Source organism: Hyperolius riggenbachi, chromosome 3, assembly GCF_040937935.1.
Source record: "Hyperolius riggenbachi isolate aHypRig1 chromosome 3, aHypRig1.pri, whole genome shotgun sequence".
Taxonomy (NCBI): Eukaryota; Metazoa; Chordata; class Amphibia; order Anura; family Hyperoliidae; genus Hyperolius; species Hyperolius riggenbachi.
In genome coordinates, this window is record NC_090648.1 from 426,423,119 (window position 1) to 426,446,525 (window position 23,407).

The following is a 23,407-nucleotide window of genomic DNA, read 5'->3' on the forward strand; positions in this document are numbered from 1 at the left end:
TTTCTCGATCACTTCTATAAAAAATGGAATAGAAAATCGATTGGAGTTCAGATCATACCTGTTAGAAATAATTGATTCGACCCATCTTTCTGATGAGTAATTGCATGGTGTGTACAAGGCATAAGAGACTACTTCAAACACTTCATGTCACTAATTGGCTCTCAGTTGAGCTTTTAATACAAACCTTATTGTTATAGTCTAATGTCTTTTCTATAGTCAGCCCTTTTAGGTCAACATGTTGGACTAAGTCTGACTTGGATCGCCGTCTGCCTATATAAATATTACACGGGCAAATTTTTAAGCTTGACACTAGGGACGCTGTTGCCAGAACCAGTCCGGCACAGCGTCACCCTATGTGGTTTCATGGTTCGGACAAAGTTACACATTTTGTTCCCCTCCAGTACCACGCTGCACCACGTAATACTGTTATTATGCTGAAGCACATGCAATGGGGCTGGGGCTACAGAGCGCAAGCTGGTGCTGGCTCTACTCCTCCCCCTGATGTCGGGTCCCCTCCTCACTCTAGTGCAAGGAGGAGAAGACTTCAAAGCAGAAAATAATCTTATTTCTCAGCATCAGCATGCGTTTACTAAGGACAGGTCCTGTTTGACTAACATGCTCAGCTTCTATGAGGTAGTGAACACTAGTGTGGATATTGGTAATGCTGTAGATGTGATATACTTGGACTTTGCAAAGGCCTTCAACACTGTTCCCCACAAAAGTCAATAGCTGAGGATGCAAGGACTGGGGAAGAGTCTGTGTGCATGGATAGGGAACTGGCTAATGGACTTGAAAACAAGAGTTGTGGTCAATGGATCATATTCAAAATGGGTGACTGTTAGCAGTGGGTCCCACATGGGTCTGTACTGGGTCCAGTGCTTTTCATTGTATTTATTAATGTCCTAGCAGATGCAATAGAAAGCAATGGTGCTATTTTTGCAGATGATACAAAATTGTGCAGAATCATCAACTATTAGGAGGATAGTGGCATATTGCAACAGGATCTGTATAGGATGGCTATATGAGCGCAAGTGGCGTAGGTAGAGATTATGGGGCCCCATGGCAAAACTTTCATGGGGCCCTCAGATGTATGCACTCTTAAGCAATGCCACCTTCTCCCTACTCTATGTATATAAGTTAACTGGGCAGTTTACATTCTCATGCAATCAACACTGCACATATTTCATGGACACTGAGACAGTCAGAGGATGGAGTAACACTAGAAATTTAATAATGAATATATTAAGTACCATGTGGGGACCCCTATGCTAGCAGCTGCTAATGGCTATTGCTACACCCCTGATGGGCAGCTGAAATTTAATGTTGAAAAATGTAAAGTCATGCATTTTGGTCATAACAGTGGTCTAGCACCATACAAAATAAATGGAATACAGATGGGGGACATCAAACTTGGAGAAGCGCTCATTGAGAACAAGTTAAATAATCGTTTGCAATGCCAAGCCGCTGCAACTAAAGCAAATACAATTTTAAGAAGCATTAAAAGGGAAATAAAAACGTGGAATGCTAGCATAATATTGCCCCTGTTAACTCTCTAGTAAGGCCACATCTGGAATATGGAATTTAATTCTGGGTACCACATTACAGGAAAGATATTGCAGCTTTAGAGCAGGTGTAGAGACGAGCAACAAAATTGATACGTGGGATGGAAGGTCTCACTTACCAAGAAAGGTTAGATAAACTGGGTTTATTTAGTCGAGAGAAAAGACGCCTTAGAGGAGATCTAATTAACTTGTATAGATACCAGGGCTGTGGAGTCGGAGCAATTTTGGGTGCCTGGAGTCAGGAGTCGGGAAAAAATGCACCGACTCAGACTCCGACTCCTAATGAATTTAAACTGTAATTAAAATAGAAAATAGAACATTTCTCAGATAATAGTCATCATAAGTAATTTATATACACAGTAATAGCTGTGCTTAGTCCACAAAAATGAAATAAACCAATCAAAATTAGTTACTTGTGCTGCTTCAATAAAGCAGTTCCCGTATTTTTAAAGTTAGATATACATATCTGATTGTGACTGTACAGTATATATGATGTGTACACAGGAGTCTCTTATATATACTAAATAACATCTATGCTGTAAGAATAAAGCCTGATGTGTAGCCATGTCACTAATAGAGATGTCAATGAGATGGAAATAATTCTGCGTTGATGCTGATTTATGCAAATGTATGCACTCTCTTTGCTCATTAAATCAAATAATTTGATATGTTGCTAAAATTTAGTTTGGTGACTACGAATTAAAGGGTACCTGAGACAGATGAAAAGAAAAGTTTTTGTATACATACCTGGGGCTTCCTCCAGCCCCTTCAGGCTAATCAGCCCCTCGCTGTCCTCCTCCACCACCTGGATCTTCTGCTGAGTCCTGATAATTCAGCCAGTCAGCGCAGTCCGGCCACATGCCGCTCCTACAGCCAGGAGTATTCTGCATTCAGACTGGCTCAAGTACCTGGGACTCGTAGCAGAAGATCCAGGTGGCGGAGGAGGACAGCGAGGGACTGATTAGCCTGAAGGGGGCTGGAGGAAGCCCCAGGTATGTATAAACAGAGGCTGCCTGAGTCATTAGGCAGGTATAAATTCTTGCCTAGAGCGACAGGAGGCGGGAAGGGCGCTTCTGCACTGAGTAGTGAGAGAAGAAATGCCTCTCAGGTATCAGTTTACAAAGCAGCAGCAGCGCCTGACTCAACTCACAACTGATTCACTCATTTCCTTCAGCTCAATGATTCAAAGAACCACCAGTAATGATTGAGTCAGTGAGAGAAGGCACTCATCCTAGTCAGGGATCCGAGTACAGCATCAGCTCCTGAGTCCTGAGATTCATTCAATCCCTCTCTCTCTGCTACTGGTAACTGCGTGGATGTAGAGACTGTGTAGCAGCCAGGCATTGACTGCCCCCCAGGCCGCCTTTCATTCAGTGATTTAGGGTTGGTCCTGTGTCTGCTGTATTCAGGTTTGTTGTTGTAAGGCAATGTAAAACACTAGGCTAGCTGATAAAAGTGCAATTAGAGGGCAGGCAAGCTGGTAAATATACACAGCATAATGCAGAGGAGGGTCCATGGGAAAAAATCTGTCTGGTCTCTCCCCATTGTTAAAATGACTGCAAGTGCAGATAAGGTGTTAAACAGGTTGAAAAGTTTTGACAGTCCCTAGACTCCAGGAGGGCTGCTTTCTGACTTGTGTGGGAGACTGGCAGGGACAGCAGTCCTATTGCCGGCAACTAGTCTCTGTGTAATGTGGGACTGCACTACAGATAAGCTCTCTGCTCCATCTCAGGCTATTCTCAATCTCACTCCACTCCTCCTATCTCTGGGCTAGTGCACGACAAAATCGCAATAGCAATCGCTAGCAATTTGCGAAAGCTACTTTGTGAAGCGATTTTTGAAAAAATCGCTTCAATAAATGCTACCTGCTAAAAAAATCACAACACTGCTGTGGGAACACCCTCATAGGGTAACATTAGCCCAGCACCTTTCAAATCGCTGTAAATTTGAAAAGCGCTCTGAAGCACTCTTGGTGTGCGCCAGCCTCCTTCATTCACCTTTGTTTCCCTCTTTCCCTAGTGCTGGGTGTCTGTGTCTTCTTGTCATACAGGAAAGCTAAATAAAAGTGCAATCCTGGTGAGGCAAATATCTTCCCTCTCTTTCAGCTTTTCTCTCCTCATTATCTCTCTGCATAAGGGATCAGACACACTATAAGGTAGTGAAAAAAGAGATTAGTAGAGATGGTGGTGAAGGGGAGGACATAGGTAGGTGTATGTGGGGGGGGGGGGGGGGGCGTTGGGGGATTGGCCTTGAGGGAATTACAGTGGCCATACTTCTGTTGACTTGACAGCCGATCGACCAACCTTTTTGGTATTAGCAAATCGGATAAAAAATTTGGGGTGGAAATTGGTTGAATGTATCAATCTGAGATGCTGGGAAATCTTGGACCAATGTGGTTGTCAGGTGCGATAATCATGGAGTGCGATAACCACGAATTATAGACAAGACGGAAACCCCGGCCGTTGTCCCTCAAAATGTATTGTGCCCCCCTGATGCCTGTACTTTTCCTGTCACACTGTTCACAGAGTGTCCTTGCTGCATTTTCGCACCGGCGCTCCACGTGATTACTGGCATATACGACACGGGTGGGGGGTATGGGACTGGGGGCAATCACGGGGGGGGGGGGTCGCCACAGGATTTCTCGCCTGGAGTGACAAAATGGCTAGAGATGCCCCTGTGTATAAAACTTGAATTTCATCTGTTTGAGATGTACTTTGTTACACAGTAGTACTATACTCTACATGTGCACTCCCCACAGAGCTGCAGGGAATCCACTGAGAATGTTGTGCACATTCAACACAGAGGTGCTGTCTATCACCCATAAACCTGGTTCAGATTGTGCATGAAGACTGTGTAATAGAAGAAGAATCGCCTCATTCTCCTGCAGAGTACCTGCACGTCACTCTTACATGTATCCACAGTCACATTGTCTAGGGTCTGATCCATGTTCAGATTGTGCACGAAGAATGTGTAATAGAGGAAGAATCCCCTCATTCCCCTGCAGAGTACCTGCACACATCACTCTTACATGTACCCACAGTTAGATTGCCTAGAGCCTGATAGATGTTCTTTGTTCCGGTCTGTACCTTTTACAAGTACTCTTACCAAGGACTAGTTTTAGTCTATGACTAAAGGGAATAAATATTTTAATATGCAAATTAGAGGAGTCGGAGTCGGTGGAATCCTAAACTGAGGAGTCTGAGTTGGTGGATTTTTGTAACGACTCCACAGCCCTGATAAATACATCAGAGGGCAATATAAAAGCTTGGCGGATTAGCTTTTTGCCCCTAGGCTTTTACAAAGGACTAGTGGATGCAGTATGTGCATGGAGGAAAAAAACATTTAGCCATTTATTTAGGAAAGGGTTCTTTACAGTTAGAATGATTTAAAATGTGGAATGTATTGCCACAGGAAGTAGTTATGGCAAATCCTATATCTGCATTTAAGGGGGCTTAGATGCTTTACTTGTGTTGAAAGACATCCATAGCAATAAGTACTAGGTAATTCCCAGTGGTGTTGATCCAGGGATTTTATCTGATTGCCATCTGGAGTCGGGAAGGATTTTTTTCCCTTTTGGGGCTAATTGGACCATGCCTTGTAAGGGTTTTTTGACTTCCTCTAGATCAACAGGGATATGTGAGGGTGTAGGCTGGTGTACTTTATTTTCTGGTTGAACTCCTATTTCAACTCCAGTAACTATGAGGTAGAGACTTCTTGGAAACCTGCTGCAGCAGCATTTTCAGCTACGAACACCTACCTCCCCTTTTGCCCACCGGAAAAAACTGTGTGCTGGGGTGGTCGATCGTGAAAATGGATTGGAAAGGGTTAAGATTCATAATCTGGCAAGCATGGCACTTTCCCATTCTAGCCTTGTATTAGTAGCCAGAGCTGTAGGATGTGAGTGAAGATCATCCACTGACAGCCAAGGACAGCTTACACATCTGCACATCCCGAACTCTACAAAGCTGGAGCTGGTTGGAAAAGAATTTCACATCCGCAGCAGAGAAACCCCAGGGGTTGTGATTGCTGAGCTCATTTGGTTTCAGAAACATGCCTCAGATTTCAGTGGGTTTCTGCTTTATGCATACAGCTCCATCATTTTATTTATTTTTGCTGCTTTTCTTTCATTATGTACCGATAAACAGAACAGTTTTTGCATGCGTTGCTTAACATAATTTTACATTTACATGAACCAGATTCTGAGGCAGTGTCTATACTGATTTCTAATTCAATAGTAGAATAGCACAATATGTGGTAGGTCTTGTACTATATGGTAACTATGGACATTCTGGTCATTTCCCGGCCCAGCTAGGGATAACCAAATTGGGCAACAGTTAAGTTGTAGGCACATGCAACCATGCAATAAATCAATACATCGCAAAGCTATGAGAGGGTAGCAATAGAAGATAGATCAATTGCAATATCAAGGTTCTGGAGAGGCACACCTTACCGTGTAGATGTGGGTGCACAGCCTAGATGCAAAAAGCTACATCCATCCAGTACAACAATCCATGATTGGCCGGCACACCGTTGCTAATAATAAAAAATGCTTTTATTCCATTAAAAAATGCACAATATGACAATTGTTTCGGGGCAGCGGCCTGTATCTGCACTGTATCTGATGAAGGGGACCCTCCGCGGCCCCAAAACAATTGTCATATTGTGCATTTTTTAATGGAATAAAAGCATTTTTGATTATTAGCAACGGTGTGCCGGCCAATCATGGATTGTTGTAGAAGATAGATCAAGAGATGATTCATACTCACCGTGTGAATCGTTCATGCTGTTTGATCTACAGAGAGCCTGGGTGTGATCATCTTTATTGCTGGCAGACATGAAAAAAAAACAGCTTACCAATTGCTATCCTATATAATAAAACCCCCGTGTCTCTGCGTCCTGTCCCTGTGTGTCCTGTCCCTGCGTTTGCGGTACTGCGCATGTGCTGCAGGGGCAGCCTGGGACAGGAGCAGGATGGGCAAGGGGACCGGGTGGGTGTGTGTGCGCACGTGGCGGACGGGTGTGTGTGTGTGCGCTCGCGCGCGCACGCGGCTGGTGGGTACATGCACGCACAGCGGTTGCGGGTGCGCGCATGTGGCAGCGATGACAGACCTAGAGCCCATTTTTAAACGGGCTAAGGTCACTAGTTATTTATAAACATGCCCACTAACAATGTGAGGCCTCTTTTCCACGAGCATCTGACAGGCAGTGATTTCATTGTCAGCTGCTTACGTCCACCGGCCGTGTGCTTGCTAGTGCTTGGCACGGGTGGGGGACAATCGGCCCCCCTGGAGTTGCATTCCTGTGCTCAGACGCGACATGAGAAGTTTTTTCACTGCATTTCAATGCCCCTGCGTGTGAGAGCTTGACACACATGGTGTTATAACCACTGTCGTTCGGCTGCATTTAAATTGTACTGGAATGTCAGTCATGGGTGTCAGACGGACCGCTGAACTGCTAGACAAACGAGCAGTTCAGGCATCTGTGGAAAAGAGGCCTTAATCTGCTTTCCAGCAGAAATCCAATCGAGTATCAACAGAATGACTAGTGTTGTACCCTTTGATATACACACACACCCACGCATGCACAGAGGGACATACTGCTTGCTTGGCAGTTGGAGACAGCTGTCATTTCCCACAATGCAGCGAAGTTCACTGATAATAGAAGCTCTTAGGACCATGGCCCTGACATCACACTGTGGGAGGAGTTTCACCACAATATCAGCCACACAGACATCCCTGACTATTGGAGAAAAGGTGAAGATTTATCGTAGGTAAGAGAGTATCAGCTACAGGTTGGGATGAAGTTCAAACCTAAGTTAAAGTTCCTCTTTAATTGGCATAATTCATCTCTCTCAGTATTCAAACATTTCTCATCTTTATTGCTTCTACTTGATGCAGTCTGAGTTGACAGCTGTTCATTCTGGCTTCAGCCCAGGTTACAGGCTCACATGCAGGTGTACTTTTCTAAACAGTTTTGCCCTTTTTTTGTGTAGTTGTGGGAGCAGCACCATTTATTGTGAAAAGATGAGCGAAGGCAAATCTCTCGTTCTCATATTTCTCGTTCCCCCACTTCTGCTCACACAGCTGCATGTGAAACAAAATGCTTTTTTGTAAACACCTGTGTTCCATCTTGGACGCCTAGAAATTATGACATCTTAGAAGTATTTTAAAATGGAAGATAAAGAAGCATATGCTGAATGCTGTTTATATAGAACAGGCATGGGCAAACTTGGCCCTCCAGCTGTTGAGGAACTACAAGTCCCACAATGCATTGCAGGAGTCTGACAGCCACAGTCATTACTTATAAAGGCAAATGCATTGTGGGATTTGTAGTTCCTTAACAGCTGGAGGGCCAAGTTTGCCCATGCCTGATATAGAAGCATGGGGCTGTCGTTTATTGGAATTAGTTTCATAATTTAAAACTGTGTACAGGGCCAAGGCAGAGCCCTGTGACACCAGAGATGGAGGTGTTCATAAGCACTGGGTTAAAGGGTACCTGAAGTGAGATGGATATGGAGGCTGCTATATTTATTTAATATTTGACAATGCCAGTTGCCTGGCACCCTGCTGATCTTTCTGGCATCAGTAATGTCTGAATCACACACCTGAAACAATCATGCTTCAGTCAGAAATATAGGATTTGCATGCTTTTCTGGTCTGTGGCTAAGAGTATAAGACAGAAGATCAGCAGGGCAACCAGGCAATATGCATTGATTAAAAGGAAATAAATATATCCGTCTCCTTATCCCTCTCACTTCAGGTGTGCTATAAGTTTAATTATAACTCATGTTATTTCATGTCTCCTTTTATTGTTCAACACTAACAGCCCTCCTAACTATGTGTACCCAGGCAAATTGGAGACAACCTGATTGTTCCTGGCGGTGTGAAAACCATTGAAGCGAATGGGAAGATGGTGATCCCTGGAGGCATTGATACGAACACTCACTTACAGATGCCATATAGAGGGATGACTACGGTGGACGATTTCTTTCAAGGCACTAAAGCTGCTCTCGCTGGGGGGACCACCATGATAAGTGAGTATCTGTGGGTCGGTATAGATCTTGCATGACTATTTGATGTGGGGACCATGTTATACCTTTATTCATTTATATCCATATTTTTCATCAATACAATCTAAAGTATTTAATAGGTACTGCATACTGTCAAACACCAGTGGATCTTGTAATTTACTGAACTGTAATCTTTTAGCATTTTTTTTTTTTTGCCTGGTTGTGAGATGCTATCTTGATTATGTTGTGAGCACTGTGCCTAGAACAGGGAGAATTCTCAATGCTTTAACCTGCACATGCACAGTGACCCTCGGACTCTAAATTGAATTGTTAGAAAAGCTTGCAAGACCACGACTCCTAAAATCACTGCAGAGCTGAATGAACACCTACAGAACCCAGTTTCCACAAAAACTGTTAGTCGGTAGCTGCACAAATCTGGATTCCACAGAAGAACTGCAATTAGAAAACCTCTGCTCTCAAAGACAAATGTTTCAAAGCTTTTAGAGTGGTGTAGAAACCACCAGAATTGGTCCCTCGAGCAGTGTAAAACTTTGACTTTCTCTGACGAATCATCGTTTACCTTATTTCTGACCTCCGGCCGAGTGTACGTTTGGAGACAGCCGAAAGAAGCATTTCATCCAGACTGCCTTCTCCCAACCGTAAAACATGGTGTAGGGTTCTGTGATGATCTGGGGTGCTATTTCTTGGAAATCCGCCGGGCCAATGATTTCCCTTCATGGAAGAATTAAAGGGACTCCGAGCAGTGCAGAAACTATGGAAAGATGCATATCATTTTAAAGCTCTCTTTCTCCTCTTTCCGATGATATATAAAACGCTGCCCTACGCCTTTTAGTTTTCGCTATTTTTGCGATTGAAATTGCCGCGCCCGCGATTTCAATCGCGAAAATAAAGAAAACTAAAAGGCGTAGGGCAACGATTTAGGTGTCGCCAGAAAGAGGAGAAAGAGAGCTTTAAAATGATATCCATCTTTCGATAGTTACTTGTATTACACAGGACGACACTTTCCCCAGTGTCAGCAGCTCCATTCAGCAGAAAAAGTCGGCCTGTGTAATACGATGTAACTATGGAAAGATGGATATCATTTTAAAGCTCTCTTTCTCCTCTTTCTGGCGACACCTAAATCGTTGCCCTACGCCTTTTAGTTTTCTTTATTTTCGCGATTGAAATCGCGGGCGCGGCAATTTCAATCGCAAAAATAGCGAAAACTAAAAGGCGTAGGGCAGCGTTTTATATATCATCGGAAAGAGGAGAAAGAGAGCTTTAAAATGATATGCATCTTTCCATAGTTTCTGCACTGCTCGGAGTCCCTTTAACAGCTGAGACTATTTAGGAATTTTGGGCGACCAAGTTCATCCTATGGTTCAAGAACTGTTTCCGGAGGGGAATGCCATCTTTCAAGATGATAATGCCCTAATCCATACAGCTAGAATTGTTAAAGAATGGCACGAGGAACATTCTAATGAAGTTGAGCAACTCATCAGGCCACCACAATCCCCAGACCTCAACATTATTGAGCATTTATGGTCGTTATTAGAGATTCAAGTAAGAAGTCGATTTCCGCCGCCATAGTCTCTAAAAGAACTGAAGAATGGGCTAAAATTCTTTTGGAAACAATTCACAATTTGTATGAATCAATACCTTGGAGAATTGAGGCTTTAATTGCTGCAAAAGGTGGACCTACACTATATTAAAATATATTTTGTTGATTTTCAAGGTGTTTCCATTATTTTGTCCAACCCCTGTAAATCTATAGTCTCTGAACAGTTTTGCTCTTTCTTTGCTTTCTAATAGTTTTATTATATTATTTAAAACATCTGAAGCAGTATAACCAATTGTAATAGAAACGCAAGTGCTGTGCTTTGCGACAAGTGTGGCAGGAGCCTGAAACAGTGCTGGTAGATACTATAACTATATGTAGTCTTCAATGTTGGTATCCAGTGTTCTAGGTGCCATGATGAATGAACTGCTCCAAGCAAATCATTGCTATCATGTCTGTGATTATTAGGTAACCTATAGGCATGAAATTATCAGAAGATCTGCCATTTAAAGTGCTGTTCCTGTAAAATGATTGCTATGTTAACACCCATGCATTTTGTTGAGTATAGAGATGACCTTTGTGCCAGCATAGCATCTGGAGAGAAGCAGAATGATTGGCTCGTCCTTCCAGGAATGAGAGGTTGTTTCTGCAATGGTGAGATTGTCACCAGACATGAGATGATTTCCTCATCCCACCCAGACATAGTTGTCCAGATCCGACTAATATCCATATCACAGAGACAGTTTGTCCAGCATTCTTACCAGTATCGAAGTGCAGTATCATGTGCAACTGTGTATGTAAAGAAATAACTTTTAAAACACGTAAATGTTCAAGCTAAGACAACGTTGTCCTTTTTTTGCAGTTGACCATGTGATCCCAGAGCCAGACTGCAGCTTGTCTGAAGCCTTTGAGAAGTGGAGAGAGTGGGCTGATGGGAAGGCCTGCTGTGACTACTCCCTGCATGTGGACATCACGCACTGGAATGATAGCGTGAGGCAAGAAGTAGAAACACTCATCAAGCAAAAAGGTGATGTGCTGTGTAATTGTTTTTCTTTAGTATACATGCAATGCTCAAGTATAATTTTAAGACCCTCAAACCCCTGCAAACAGCATGAATAGTTGGCTAACTGTAATACGTTTGCAAATAGCTCTCTTTCTCTCTCAGAACTGCTGCATGCATGCCCATAAGGAGGCTAAACAAGGGCTGCTTTACTCTGTACAAACTCATTCATAGCAACAGGCTATAGGCATTTCCACAGTAGGGTAGCAGAATCTCGAGCATGGTCAGTAGTTCAATTAGAGTCAAACAGTGGCCGCTGTACCCCCTCCCCCCATGTACATGATCCCCCCCCCCCCCCCCGGATTTGCAACCCAGGAAGTTGCCGTGTGCAGTCACACATGCACCCCACGTGCAATATGTTGGCAACCACATGGGGCGTGAACACAGAAGAGGAGTCCAAACACATTGGCAGCACCGAACAGGTAAAGTATTAACGCAGGGGCACCGAGGGTACATGTACATAAGGGGGGCAGTGGCCAGAGGCAAAGTCACAAGGCCAATTGCTGAAAGATTTCATGCTAAAATGTGTTGGGAATCTGCCTGCTGTTTGTGGCGGCCAACAGATGTCTCACTGATCAGATTCGATCAGAGAGAGATCTGTCTATTGGTCGAGCGGCTGCCAAAATCGCTAGATGTATGGATACCTTTTGGGATTCTATAGTTAGTTGGCTAACTGGATCAGCTGGAAGCTGCAGACCAGAAGTGTAGTGGGAGTGCTTGCAATGATTGAGAAAAATCTTGAATCCTGAATTTAATTCCAATTTAGGCTAGACTCCACACAGGAATAAAAAGTACAGTTTTCCAAACACATGAATGGATTCAATGTTATTAATGGAACCCATTCAAACATGTCTGCTTGAAACATATCCGAAAATTAAACACAAGGTTCCAACCTGCACAATTGTTATGGATACTGTACAGAACATGGACAGGTTATAATAACATGCAACGGATATGTCTGCACGGTTGTTCTGTTTTATGTGGAGGTGACAAAGTATGCACTGTCACTGTCTATGGCACTGCACAAGTTATGTGTGAACCTAGTGAATTAAGAGCTTATAAGACAAAATTGTCAGCAGGGAGTTGTGAGAATGAACAGGAAGTTAGCTAGCATAGCATCACTATCATGAGAGAAAAGTACAACTGTGTTGTTGCTCAAGTGATGTTGAATTTCAGAGAGCTGCGCATCTCTCCATTGGTAGGGATGCTGTACTGGCAGTTATAGTACATGCTGTTCCTTCTCCTCACATGTGATTTCCCTGCTGAGCAGGAAGTTGCCTATCTGACACAGGCCTTAGGCAGGGCAGTTTCTAGGCTAAATTGCAGCCAGGGCGTGGGTGTAAATATCTCCCCCTTCCCCCCACGGACCCAGGTGTAGATGCCTGCAGTATAGGTTGGCCAGGTATATGTGTCCACACTATCAGTTAGCCAGGTATAGGTGCCCCAGTATAGGTAGCTAAGCATAGGTGCACCCAGTATAGCCAGACATGGGTGCTCCCAGTATAGCCAGGCAGGTACTCCCAGTTTAGCCAGGCAGGTGCTCCCAGTTTAGCCAGGCAGGTGCTCCCAGTTTAGCCAGGCAGGTGCTCCCAGTATAGCCAGGCAGGTGCTCCCAGTATAGCCAGGCAGGTGCTCCCAGTATAGCCAGGCAGGTGCTCCCAGTATAGCCAGGCAGGTGCTCCCAGTATAGCCAGGCAGGTGCTCCCAGTATAGCCAGGCAGGTGCTCCCAGTATAGCCAGGCAGGTGCTCCCAGTATAGCCACTCAGGTGCTCCCAGTATAGCCAGGCATAGGTGCTCCCAGTATAGCCAGGCATAGGTGCTCTCAGCATAGCCAGGCATAGGTGCTCCCAGCATAGCCAGGCATAGGTGCTCCCAGCATAGCCAGGCATAGGTGCTCCCAGCATAGCCAGGCATAGGTGCTCCCAGCATAGCCAGGCATAGGTGCTCCCAGCATAGCCAGGCATAGGTGCTCCCAGCATAGCCAGGCATAGGAGCTCCCAATATAGCCAGGCATAGGAGCTCCCAGTATAGCCAGGCATAGGTGCTCCCAGTATAGCCAGGCATAGGTGCTCCCAGTATAGCCAGGCATAGGTGCTCCCAGTATAGCCAGGCATAGGTGCTCCCAGTATAGCCAGGCATAGGTGCTCCCAGTATAGCCAGGCATAGGTGCTCCCAGTATAGCCAGGAATCGGTGCTCCCAGTATAGCCAGGAATAGGTGCTCCCAGTATAGCCAGGCATAGGTGCTCCCAGTATAGCCAGGCGCAGGTGCTCCCAGTATAGCCAGGCATAGGTGCTCCCAGTATAGCCAGGCATAGGTGCTCCCAGTATAGCCAGGCATAGGTGCTCCCAGTATAGCCAGGCATAGGTGCTCCCAGTATAGCCAGGCATAGGTGCTCCCAGTATAGCCAGGCATAGGTGCTCCCAGTATAGCCAGGCATAGGAGCTCCCAGTATAGCCAGGCATAGGAGCTCCCAGTATAGCCAGGCATAGGTGCTCCCAGTATAGCCAGGCATAGGTGCTCCCAGTATAGCCAGGCATAGGTGCTCCCAGTATAGCCAGGCAGGTGCTCCCAGTATAGCCAGGCAGGTGCTCCCAGTATAGCCAGGCGTAGGTGCTCCCAGTATAGCCAGGCACAGGTGCTCCCAGGATAGCCAGGCACAGGTGCTCCCAGCATAGCCAGGCACAGGTGCTCCCAGCATAGCCAGGCACAGGTGCTCCCAGCATAGCCAGGCATAGGTGCTCCCAGCATAGCCAGGCATAGGAGCTCCCAGCATAGCCAGGCATAGGTGCTCCCAGCATAGCCAGGCATAGGTGCTCCCAGTATAGCCAGGCATAGGTGCTCCCTGTATAGCCAGGCATAGGTGCTCCCAGTATAGCCAGGAATAGGTGCTCCCAGTATAGCCAGGAATAGGTGCTCCCAGTATAGCCAGGCATAGGTGCTCACAGTATAGCCAGGCATAAGATCTCCCAGCATAGCCAGGCATAGGAGCTCCCAGTATAGCCAGGCATAGGTGCTCCCAGTATAGCCAGGCATAGGTGCTCCCAGTATTGCCAGGTAGGTGCTCCCAGTATAGCCAGGCATAGGAGCTCTCAGTATAGCCAGGCATAGGTGCTCCCAGTATAGCCAGGCATAGGTGCTCCCAGTATAGCCAGGCATAGGTGCTCCCAGTATAGCCAGGCATAGGTGCTCCCAGTATAGCCAGGCAGGTGCTCCCAGTATAGCCAGGCAGGTGCTCCCAGTATAGCCAGGCAGGTGCTCCCAGTATAGCCAGGCGTAGGTGCTCCCAGTATAGCCAGGCGTAGGTGCTCCCAGTATAGCCAGGCATAGGTGCTCCCAGCATAGCCAGGCATAGGTGCTCCCAGCATAGCCAGGCATAGGTGCTCCCAGCATAGCCAGGCATAGGTGCTCCCAGTATAGCCAGGCATAGGTGCTCCCAGTATAGCCAGGCATAGGTGCTCCCAGTATAGCCAGGCATAGGTGCTCCCAGTATAGCCAGGCATAGGTGCTCCCAGTATAGCCAGGCATAGGTGCTCCCAGTATAGCCAGGCATAGGTGCTCCCAGTATAGCCAGGAATAGGTGCTCCCAGTATAGCCAGGCATAGGTGCTCCCAGTATAGCCAGGCATGGGTGCTCCCAGTATAGCCAGGCAGGTACTCCCAGTTTAGCCAGGCAGGTGCTCCCAGTATAGCCAGGCAGGTGCTCCCAGTATAGCCAGGCAGGTGCTCCCAGTATAGCCAGGCAGGTGCTCCCAGTATAGCCAGGCAGGTGCTCCCAGTATAGCCAGGCAGGTGCTCCCAGTATAGCCACTCAGGTGCTCCCAGTATAGCCAGGCATAGGTGCTCCCAGTATAGCCAGGCATAGGTGCTCTCAGCATAGCCAGGCATAGGTGCTCCCAGCATAGCCAGGCATAGGTGCTCCCAGCATAGCCAGGCATAGGTGCTCCCAGCATAGCCAGGCATAGGTGCTCCCAGCATAGCCAGGCATAGGTGCTCCCAGCATAGCCAGGCATAGGTGCTCCCAGCATAGCCAGGCATAGGAGCTCCCAATGTAGCCAGGCATAGGAGCTCCCAGTATAGCCAGGCATAGGAGCTCCCAGTATAGCCAGGCATAGGTGCTCCCAGTATAGCCAGGCATAGGTGCTCCCAGTATAGCCAGGCATAGGTGCTCCCAGTATAGCCAGGCATAGGTGCTCCCAGTATAGCCAGGCATAGGTGCTCCCAGTATAGCCAGGCATAGGTGCTCCCAGTATAGCCAGGCATAGGTGCTCCCAGTATAGCCAGGCATAGGTGCTCCCAGTATAGCCAGGAATCGGTGCTCCCAGTATAGCCAGGAATAGGTGCTCCCAGTATAGCCAGGCATAGGTGCTCCCAGTATAGCCAGGCGCAGGTGCTCCCAGTATAGCCAGGCATAGGTGCTCCCAGTATAGCCAGGCATAGGTGCTCCCAGTATAGCCAGGCATAGGTGCTCCCAGTATAGCCAGGCATAGGTGCTCCCAGTATAGCCAGGCGTAGGTGCTCCCAGCATAGCCAGGCATAGGTGCTCCCAGCATAGCCAGGCATAGGTGCTCCCAGCATAGCCAGGCATAGGTGCTCCCAGTATAGCCAGGCATAGGTGCTCCCAGTATAGCCAGGCATAGGTGCTCCCAGTATAGCCAGGCATAGGTGCTCCCAGTATAGCCAGGCATAGGTGCTCCCAGTATAGCCAGGAATAGGTGCTCCCAGTATAGCCAGGAATAGGTGCTCCCAGTATAGCCAGGCATAGGTGCTTCCAGTACAGGCAGGCATAGGTGCTCTCAGCATTGCCAGGCATAGGAGCTCCCAGTATAGCCAGGCATAGGTTCTCCCAGTATAGCCAGGCATAGGTGCTCCCAGTATAGCCAGGCATAGGTACTCCCAGTATAGCCAGGCAGGTACTCCCAGTATAGCCAGGCATAGGTGCTCACAGTATAGCCAGGCATAAGATCTCCCAGTATAGCCAGGCATAGGTGCTCCCAGTATAGCCAGGCATAGGTGCTCCCAGTATTGCCAGGTAGGTGCTCCCAGTATAGCCAGGCATAGGAGCTCTCAGTATAGCCAGGCATAGGTGCTCCCAGTATAGCCAGGCATAGGTGCTCCCAGTATAGCCAGGCATAGGTGCTCCCAGTATAGCCAGGCAGGTGCTCCCAGTATAGCCAGGCAGGTGCTCCCAGTATAGCCAGGCAGGTGCTTCCAGTATAGCCAGGCGTAGGTGCTCCCAGTATAGCCAGGCGTAGGTGCTCCCAGTATAGCCAGGCATAGGTGCTCCCAGCATAGCCAGGCATAGGTGCTCCCAGCATAGCCAGGCATAGGTGCTCCCAGCATAGCCAGGCATAGGTGCTCCCAGTATACCCAGGCATAGGTGCTCCCAGTATAGCCAGGCATAGGTGCTCCCAGTATAGCCAGGCATAGGTGCTCCCAGTATAGCCAGGCATAGGTGCTCCCAGTATAGCCAGGCATAGGTGCTCCCAGTATAGCCAGGCATAGGTGCTCCCAGTATAGCCAGGAATAGGTGCTCCCAGTATAGCCAGGAATAGGTGCTCCCAGTATAGCCAGGCATAGGTGCTTCCAGTACAGGCAGGCATAGGTGCTCTCAGCATTGCCAGGCATAGGAGCTCCCAGTATAGCCAGGCATAGGTTCTCCCAGTATAGCCAGGCATAGGTGCTCCCAGTATAGCCAGGCATAGGTACTCCCAGTATAGCCAGGCAGGTACTCCCAGTATAGCCAGGCATAGGTGCTCACAGTATAGCCAGGCATAAGATCTCCCAGTATAGCCAGGCAAAGAAGCTCCCAGTATAGCCAGGCATAGGAGCTCCCAATATAGCCAGGCATAGGTGCTCCCAGTATAGCCAGGCATAGGTACTCCCAGTATAGCCAGGCAGGTACTCCCAGTATAGCCAGGCATAGGTGCTCATAGTATAGCCAGGCATAAGATCTCCCAGTATAGCCAGGCATAGGAGCTCCCAGTATAGCCAGGCATAGGAGCTCCCAGTATAGCCAGGCATAGGTGCTCCCAGTATAGCCAGGCATAGGTGCTCCCAGTATAGCCAGGCATAGGTGCTCTCAGTATAGCCAGGCATAGGTGCTCCCAGTATAGCCAGGCATAGGTGCTCCCAGTATAGCCAGGCATAGGTGCTCCCAGTATAGCCAGTCATAGGTGCTCACAGTATAGCCAGGCGTAGGTGCTCACAGTATAGCCAGGCATAAGATCTCCCAGTATAGCCAGGCATGTGCTTCCAGTACAGGTTGCTAGGCAGCGGCGGGGGAAAGCGGGCTGGCATAGTGCTACAACTCACGTTCCGTGGGGCTCGCTTCTTCAGTCACCTTCCTCCTAGGCATCCGTCGCGACGTTAGTAACAGCGCCCTCTGTGATGACGTGGTTATGTCCTCACAAGGGGTGCGGTTACCAACGCAACAGATGCCTGGGAAGAAGCAGATTGAAGAAGCGTGCAACGCGGAGAGCTGTAGCGATATGCCTGCCTGCTCTCTCCCGCTGCTGTGCGCCCCCCAGCTGCCACTCCGCCCAGTGCTCAGGGCAGTCGCACTGTCCGCACTGTCTGGAAACGAGCCTGGCCGACTACGTTGTACTAGTTGCTTCACAGTAGATACCGGTACTCTAGAAATCTATGGATGAATCATTGTCACATGGTTGTTAACAACTACACTGGACAACTGAGTTCTCCTTCTGATTTCAAAACAATTTTATGACTTCACGAACTAAATAAGTATTTTGGCTTCCATTCAAAGAAAGTTTTGTTGTAAATTTAATTAAATAGTCTTAGAACATTGTGAGAAACATACTGCAAGTTATTACACTGCTTTTTAACCATGTTATTTTGACATTTATAATTTGACATCCTGTAAACTGAAGTCTTTAAAACTTTGCATATGTAAGTCATTGAAAGCCTTTCAAATGTAAAATAATATTCACATAATAGTCTCATCACCTGAACTTATGTCTGAACATTGATAACCTAGTCTGGATAATGGTGTTTCCCAACATTTGCTCCTTCCTGTTCAGTGATTTGCAGAGTTGGATTATAGTCGGCCGAACACTTTTGTAGTTCCTGCTGCAATTCTGAGGAAGTTGCCTTTCTGCTCAAGCTTTCCTTTTCCATCTCCATGTTTTGGGCTGCATGGTTATCTGCCAAGGGGCATGGCTGTACAATGATAAAACCTAAAACAATAATAAATGATCGCTGTTATGCAATGTCAAACAGAGCAAAGCTCAGTCTTACTTTGATGGTATGCGGAATCGTCAGGAATCCTGAACATCCAATCCACTGTGATGGTCGTTATTGGTGCATGTCGCCAAACATCATTGGTGTAATTGTGCACCTGTACCCACATCACGAGATTGCGGAAACGATTGTCGCTCAATAAAAGCATGTCGTAAAAATCATCGGACAAATAGTGTAGTGGGTACGGGCCTTAAAATACAGTCAGGTAAATAAGCTTTAGCCAATCCAAACTGGACTTGGGTGGACACCAAGGTTTTCTGATTAGCAGTCTTTAAGGTGGGCAGTTTACATGCTGAAATGGACACTGTCCTATATTTCAACTAATTTGCCAAATCAACCATTACTTTTATATTTTATCTACAATCTTTTACTTTTATACTTTCTCTACAAACCACTTTGTGTAACAGAGCTCTTAAAGCATACTTGAACTGACCCCCCAATGTTAAAGTAAATATGTTAGTGGGTATTTGGGGGGCCTGAGAATTGCAGGTCTCCCTGTTTGGCCATGCTCCCGTCCGTTGTCCAGGCTCTGACTGGAGCCACTCAAATGTAAGCACAAGGAGCGGCCCATGCTGTGTCCTACTCCATGCTTCCTACACAAGTGAGCAGTGAGCATACACAAAACACTGCTGCACACAGCTGGGTGCAGACAACCAGGAAGCATGGAGTGGGACAGAGCATGCACTGCTCCTTCGGCTTCCATTCACCCAACCCCAGTCGGATCCATGAAACAGGGCAGAACAATGCACTGGAGGGGAGCCTGGTGAAAAACAGGGACCTTTTAAGTGTCAAACCCCCTTATACACACATTGGCCTCAATTCACTAAAATTATATCCTGTCTTTAATAACTCTTCTAGAGTTGTTACCATGGTGATAAGGCATGTCGTATTCAGGAAACATTTTACCTCAGGCAAGCCTAAAGTTAACTCTTCTGTCTTTAAATTAACTCTCCAATCCTTAAAATAACTCCAGAGTTAAAGACAGGCTGTTAATTAACTGCGTGTGAAAATAACTACAGAGGAGATAAATTAACTACAGAGGAGGTAAATTAACTACAGGGGAGGTAAATTAACTACAGAGGAGGTAAAATAACTACAGAGGAGGTAAATTAACTACAGAGGAGGTAAATTAACTACAGGAGAGGTAACTTAAGGAATGAAGAGGTAAGATAACTCTCTCACGTGTGGAGGTAAGTTTTCTCTTGCCTTATTATCTCTAGCATGATCTTAGTGAATTGAGGCCAATGGCTAGAGATAATAAAGCAAGAGAAAACTTACCTCCACACGTGAGAGAGTTATCTTACCTCTTCATTCCTTAAGTTACCTCTCCTGTAGTTAATTTACCTCCTCTGTAGTTATTTTCACATGCAGTTAATTAACAGCCTGTTTTTAACTCTGGAGTTATTTTAAGGATTGGAGAGTTAATTTAAAGACAGAAGAGTTAACTTTAGGCTTGCCTGAGGTAAAATGTTTCCTGAATACTACATGCCTTATCACCATGGTAACAACTCTAGAAGAGTTATTAAAGACAGGAGATAAGCTTAGTGAATTGAGGCCATTGACTGGTGTCCTTAACATCAGTATGTTACTTAACTTTGTACAGACAGAGATGAGACTTTCCATTCAGAGATCCTTCCAGTGTGAATTGGTAGGGTGGGGATGTTCTCTAGGGCAGAGGAGAGGGCAGGAGAGAATGGATTGTCAAGCACTGCTCTTGAGGAAGCGACACTGATAATAGATTTTCTGTACAGTGGGACCAAATGATACAATAAGAAAACTGCAGTTCATAAGTCCTATTTTAATGTCAGCAGTTTCAGGAAGCGATGGAACATAACGCTACATATTGTACATCCGGTTAGGATCCCTATTGCAATGTTCAATGCCGCAACCATTTTAGTTACACCTCAGATGACACCAGTAAGTGGTACAGGAAGTAATGTTTCTGTGGCCCTATTTTAAGCAGAAAATAAGAGCAACGAGTGCCTGGAGTAAATGTGCCCTGAGACACTTGGTTTTCCAGGCACAGCTTCTGCAGTTATATGTTCAGGATTAGAGGTCTAGACATTGCAGCATTTAGATTTTTTTTCATTTGCAGTTCTTGGGCTGAACCATCCTGATGGCGCGTGCCAAGTCTGTAATAATAGGGTAAACTACCTCCTGCTTCCCGCTGGCGCAGTCTGCCCTGGGTGAATGAACCTGTGTTTTCTCTTGTCATGATGCCCAGGATTCCTATTTCCAAGCCTATAACACTTGTCGCTAAGGAGGCAAAAATGACTTCTATGGTCTGTCATAAATGTGTTATTTTAAACTGGCTTTTAAAGAGGATGTTTCACTGCGTTTATTTATTCATGTCTACTGGAATATTAAGTGTGGTTTATCTGTCTTCCCTCAGCTGTGCTTCTTTAGCATGGTTTCGCTAAAGAGCAGCGTTCAGTCATGATGCCAAGCAAGACACTTCCCTACATGTTTAATGTCTCTGGCCAACTCCTCTCATTCCACAAGAGTGTCATAATTATCACATGTCCCTGCTTCAGAACACAGGAAAATTCTGTCACTGAATTTCCATTTTTTCTTTTCTCCTCAGGTGTTAACTCTTTCATGGTTTACATGGCCTATAAAGACTTGTATCAGATGTCCAACACTGAGGTAAATTATCTTAATATTTCTTCCACATCTGGGCTGAACTCCAAACACAGTAAACTTATTCCTCTTATTGGGTGTGTGTGTGCTGGGAGCAAGGCCATGGTCTGATTGCTCTGTGTGCACAAGTTTTCATACAGACCGGTGCTGTATCTGTGAAACATCATTTATTCACACAAGAGCGTCACAGCTGTCATATAAGAGCCAAGGGTCCAGCCATTTGTTAGAAGCATGCTGTGTTTTCAAGGCTGACATGCTAATATTGGCGTTTATTGTTTCTTTCAGCTCTATGAGATTTTCAGTTTCCTGGGAGGGCTCGGGGCGATTGCTCAGGTCCATGCTGAAAATGGAGACATCATCGCCCAGGTAATCTATAGTGGCTTGTGCGGCATCATATTTATAAAGATTGCTGTATAATATAAATAATTTTATCACAGTAAGGCTCCCTGCACTCTGCATGCGATTCCGATTCCTAATCGGTTTTTACATCTGATTCCAATTTTTAATCATTACCGCATGCTGCGTCTTTTCCTCCGTTTTTCTGTTGATTGCATTCAGGGAACATCGGAATTACAAATCGGAATCTGAAACTGAATTGCAATTGCAAAACGGATTTGCAGTGTGCAGGGAGCCTTAATGTTATTAACCTGGTTATTCTGCTGTTCCTATGTTATTGTTTGTAATGTGACTGCGCATTCATATCAACAATTGATACAACCATAGATCAGTGCTACAGAAGCCTATTTTCACATGAATTATGCATATAACTTTACCTTTGCATTGCAGTTATGACTTTCTAAACTTGACAGGATGTTCCAGTGTCAATGTTTTATACTTAAAATTATGCTCTGATCCAGTAATCCACCACCCATTACAGTTAGTTTACTATAACTATAGGCATAGACTAAAATGAACATTGTGGGAGCAAGATAGCTGTATCTGAAATAGGGGTTGGAATAAATAATTTGTTTATAGTGTTGTTCATAAAAGCACAATATTAAGATACTTTAAAGGGAATCTAAAGCAAAAGCAAACCTTAAAAAAAGAGTTTCACTTAGCTAATGCTTCAACCAGTCCAACCCCAACCCCCCGCCCTGCAGCTGCCCTGTTCCCGCATCGGGAGAAAATGATCCTCCGGTCCCCCACTGCGGCTCAGTTTCGGTTTTGGCGACTGAGCCTGTCACTTGCCACTGCGCCTGCACAGCCCTGGCCTCTGGCATCCTCGTTTACGATCCAGCCGCCGCATACGCAGTACGAGAATTTCTTGTCCTGCGCATGGCATGGGTTGAACAGTGCATGGCATGGATTAACGTGACTCTTTGGGGTAGGACTTGAAACACCCAGAGTTACATATTGCCCAGCAAGCTCATGGTGAACCTGAACGCCTGGGAGTGTGTAATGGGCTGTAAGGGATCAGAAAGCCTCCTTACTAAAATGCCTCTCTTAGATAGTCTGGCTCAGTGGCACAGGTAGAAGCAGAGTACTTCCCAGGCCACACTGTGAGGCACCTTCCACCCATAGATGACAGAAGGCAGAACACTGCCATGGCAGTTTTTCAGAAAGGGGACATGGCTAACCATCAAAACCTGGATTTTACGGCACAAGTGGTCTGGTTTTAGACATTTTTTTTGCTGCTACTCAGTTATAACTTCTGTTGCCTGTGGTGATAGTGTGAGTTATATTTCTACACCAGATTTCCACTTTAATCATGCATCTCTACCTACTCATTGGATACTAAGAATAACAGGCTTCACACTACATGCACAAACTATAAGCAGAAATAAAGAAAACCTGCAATGCAACCTAAAGCCATTTTAAAAAGACACTGAAGCGAGAATAAATCTCGCTTCAGAGCTTATATTCAGCAGGGGCATGCGTGCCCCTGCTAAAATGCCGTTATCCCGCGGCTAAACGGGGGTCCCTTACCTCCCAAATCCCCCCCTGCAAAATCAACGACCAACTTGGTCGTAGATTTTCCTTCTGTTGAGGCAGGGCTAACGGCTGCAGCCCTGCCTCTCAGCGCCATCCATCAGCGGCACATCGCCGCCTCTCCCCCTCCCTCTAAGCGAAGGAAGACTGAGAGGGGCATGGGGAGAGGCGGAGATTCGCGCTGATAGACGCGCATAGATGCAGGGCTGCGGCCATTAGCCCTGCCTCACCAGGAAGAGATCCCCGGGACTCCACGAGGGGATTTGGGAGGTAAGGGACCCCCGTTTAGCCGCGGGATAGCGGCGTTTTAGCAGGGGCACACATGCCCCTGCTGAATATAAGCTCTGAAGCGAGATTTATTCTCGCTTCAGTCTCTTTAAAGAGCAACCT

At 46.3% G+C, this 23,407-nt stretch overlaps 1 protein-coding gene across 2 annotated transcripts in view; it reads left to right on the top strand.

The window, feature by feature from the left end:
* LOC137564139 (dihydropyrimidinase-related protein 3) overlaps positions 1-23,407 on the top strand; it is a 261,025-nt gene that overhangs the window by 192,875 nt on the left and 44,743 nt on the right. For both annotated transcript variants that reach the window (XM_068277573.1, XM_068277574.1), the window contains exons 3-6: positions 8,411-8,595; positions 10,992-11,156; positions 21,033-21,094; positions 21,374-21,454. In XM_068277573.1, coding sequence (XP_068133674.1) covers positions 8,411-8,595; positions 10,992-11,156; positions 21,033-21,094; positions 21,374-21,454 — 493 coding nt within the window. The remainder of the gene's footprint in view (positions 1-8,410; positions 8,596-10,991; positions 11,157-21,032; positions 21,095-21,373; positions 21,455-23,407) is intronic.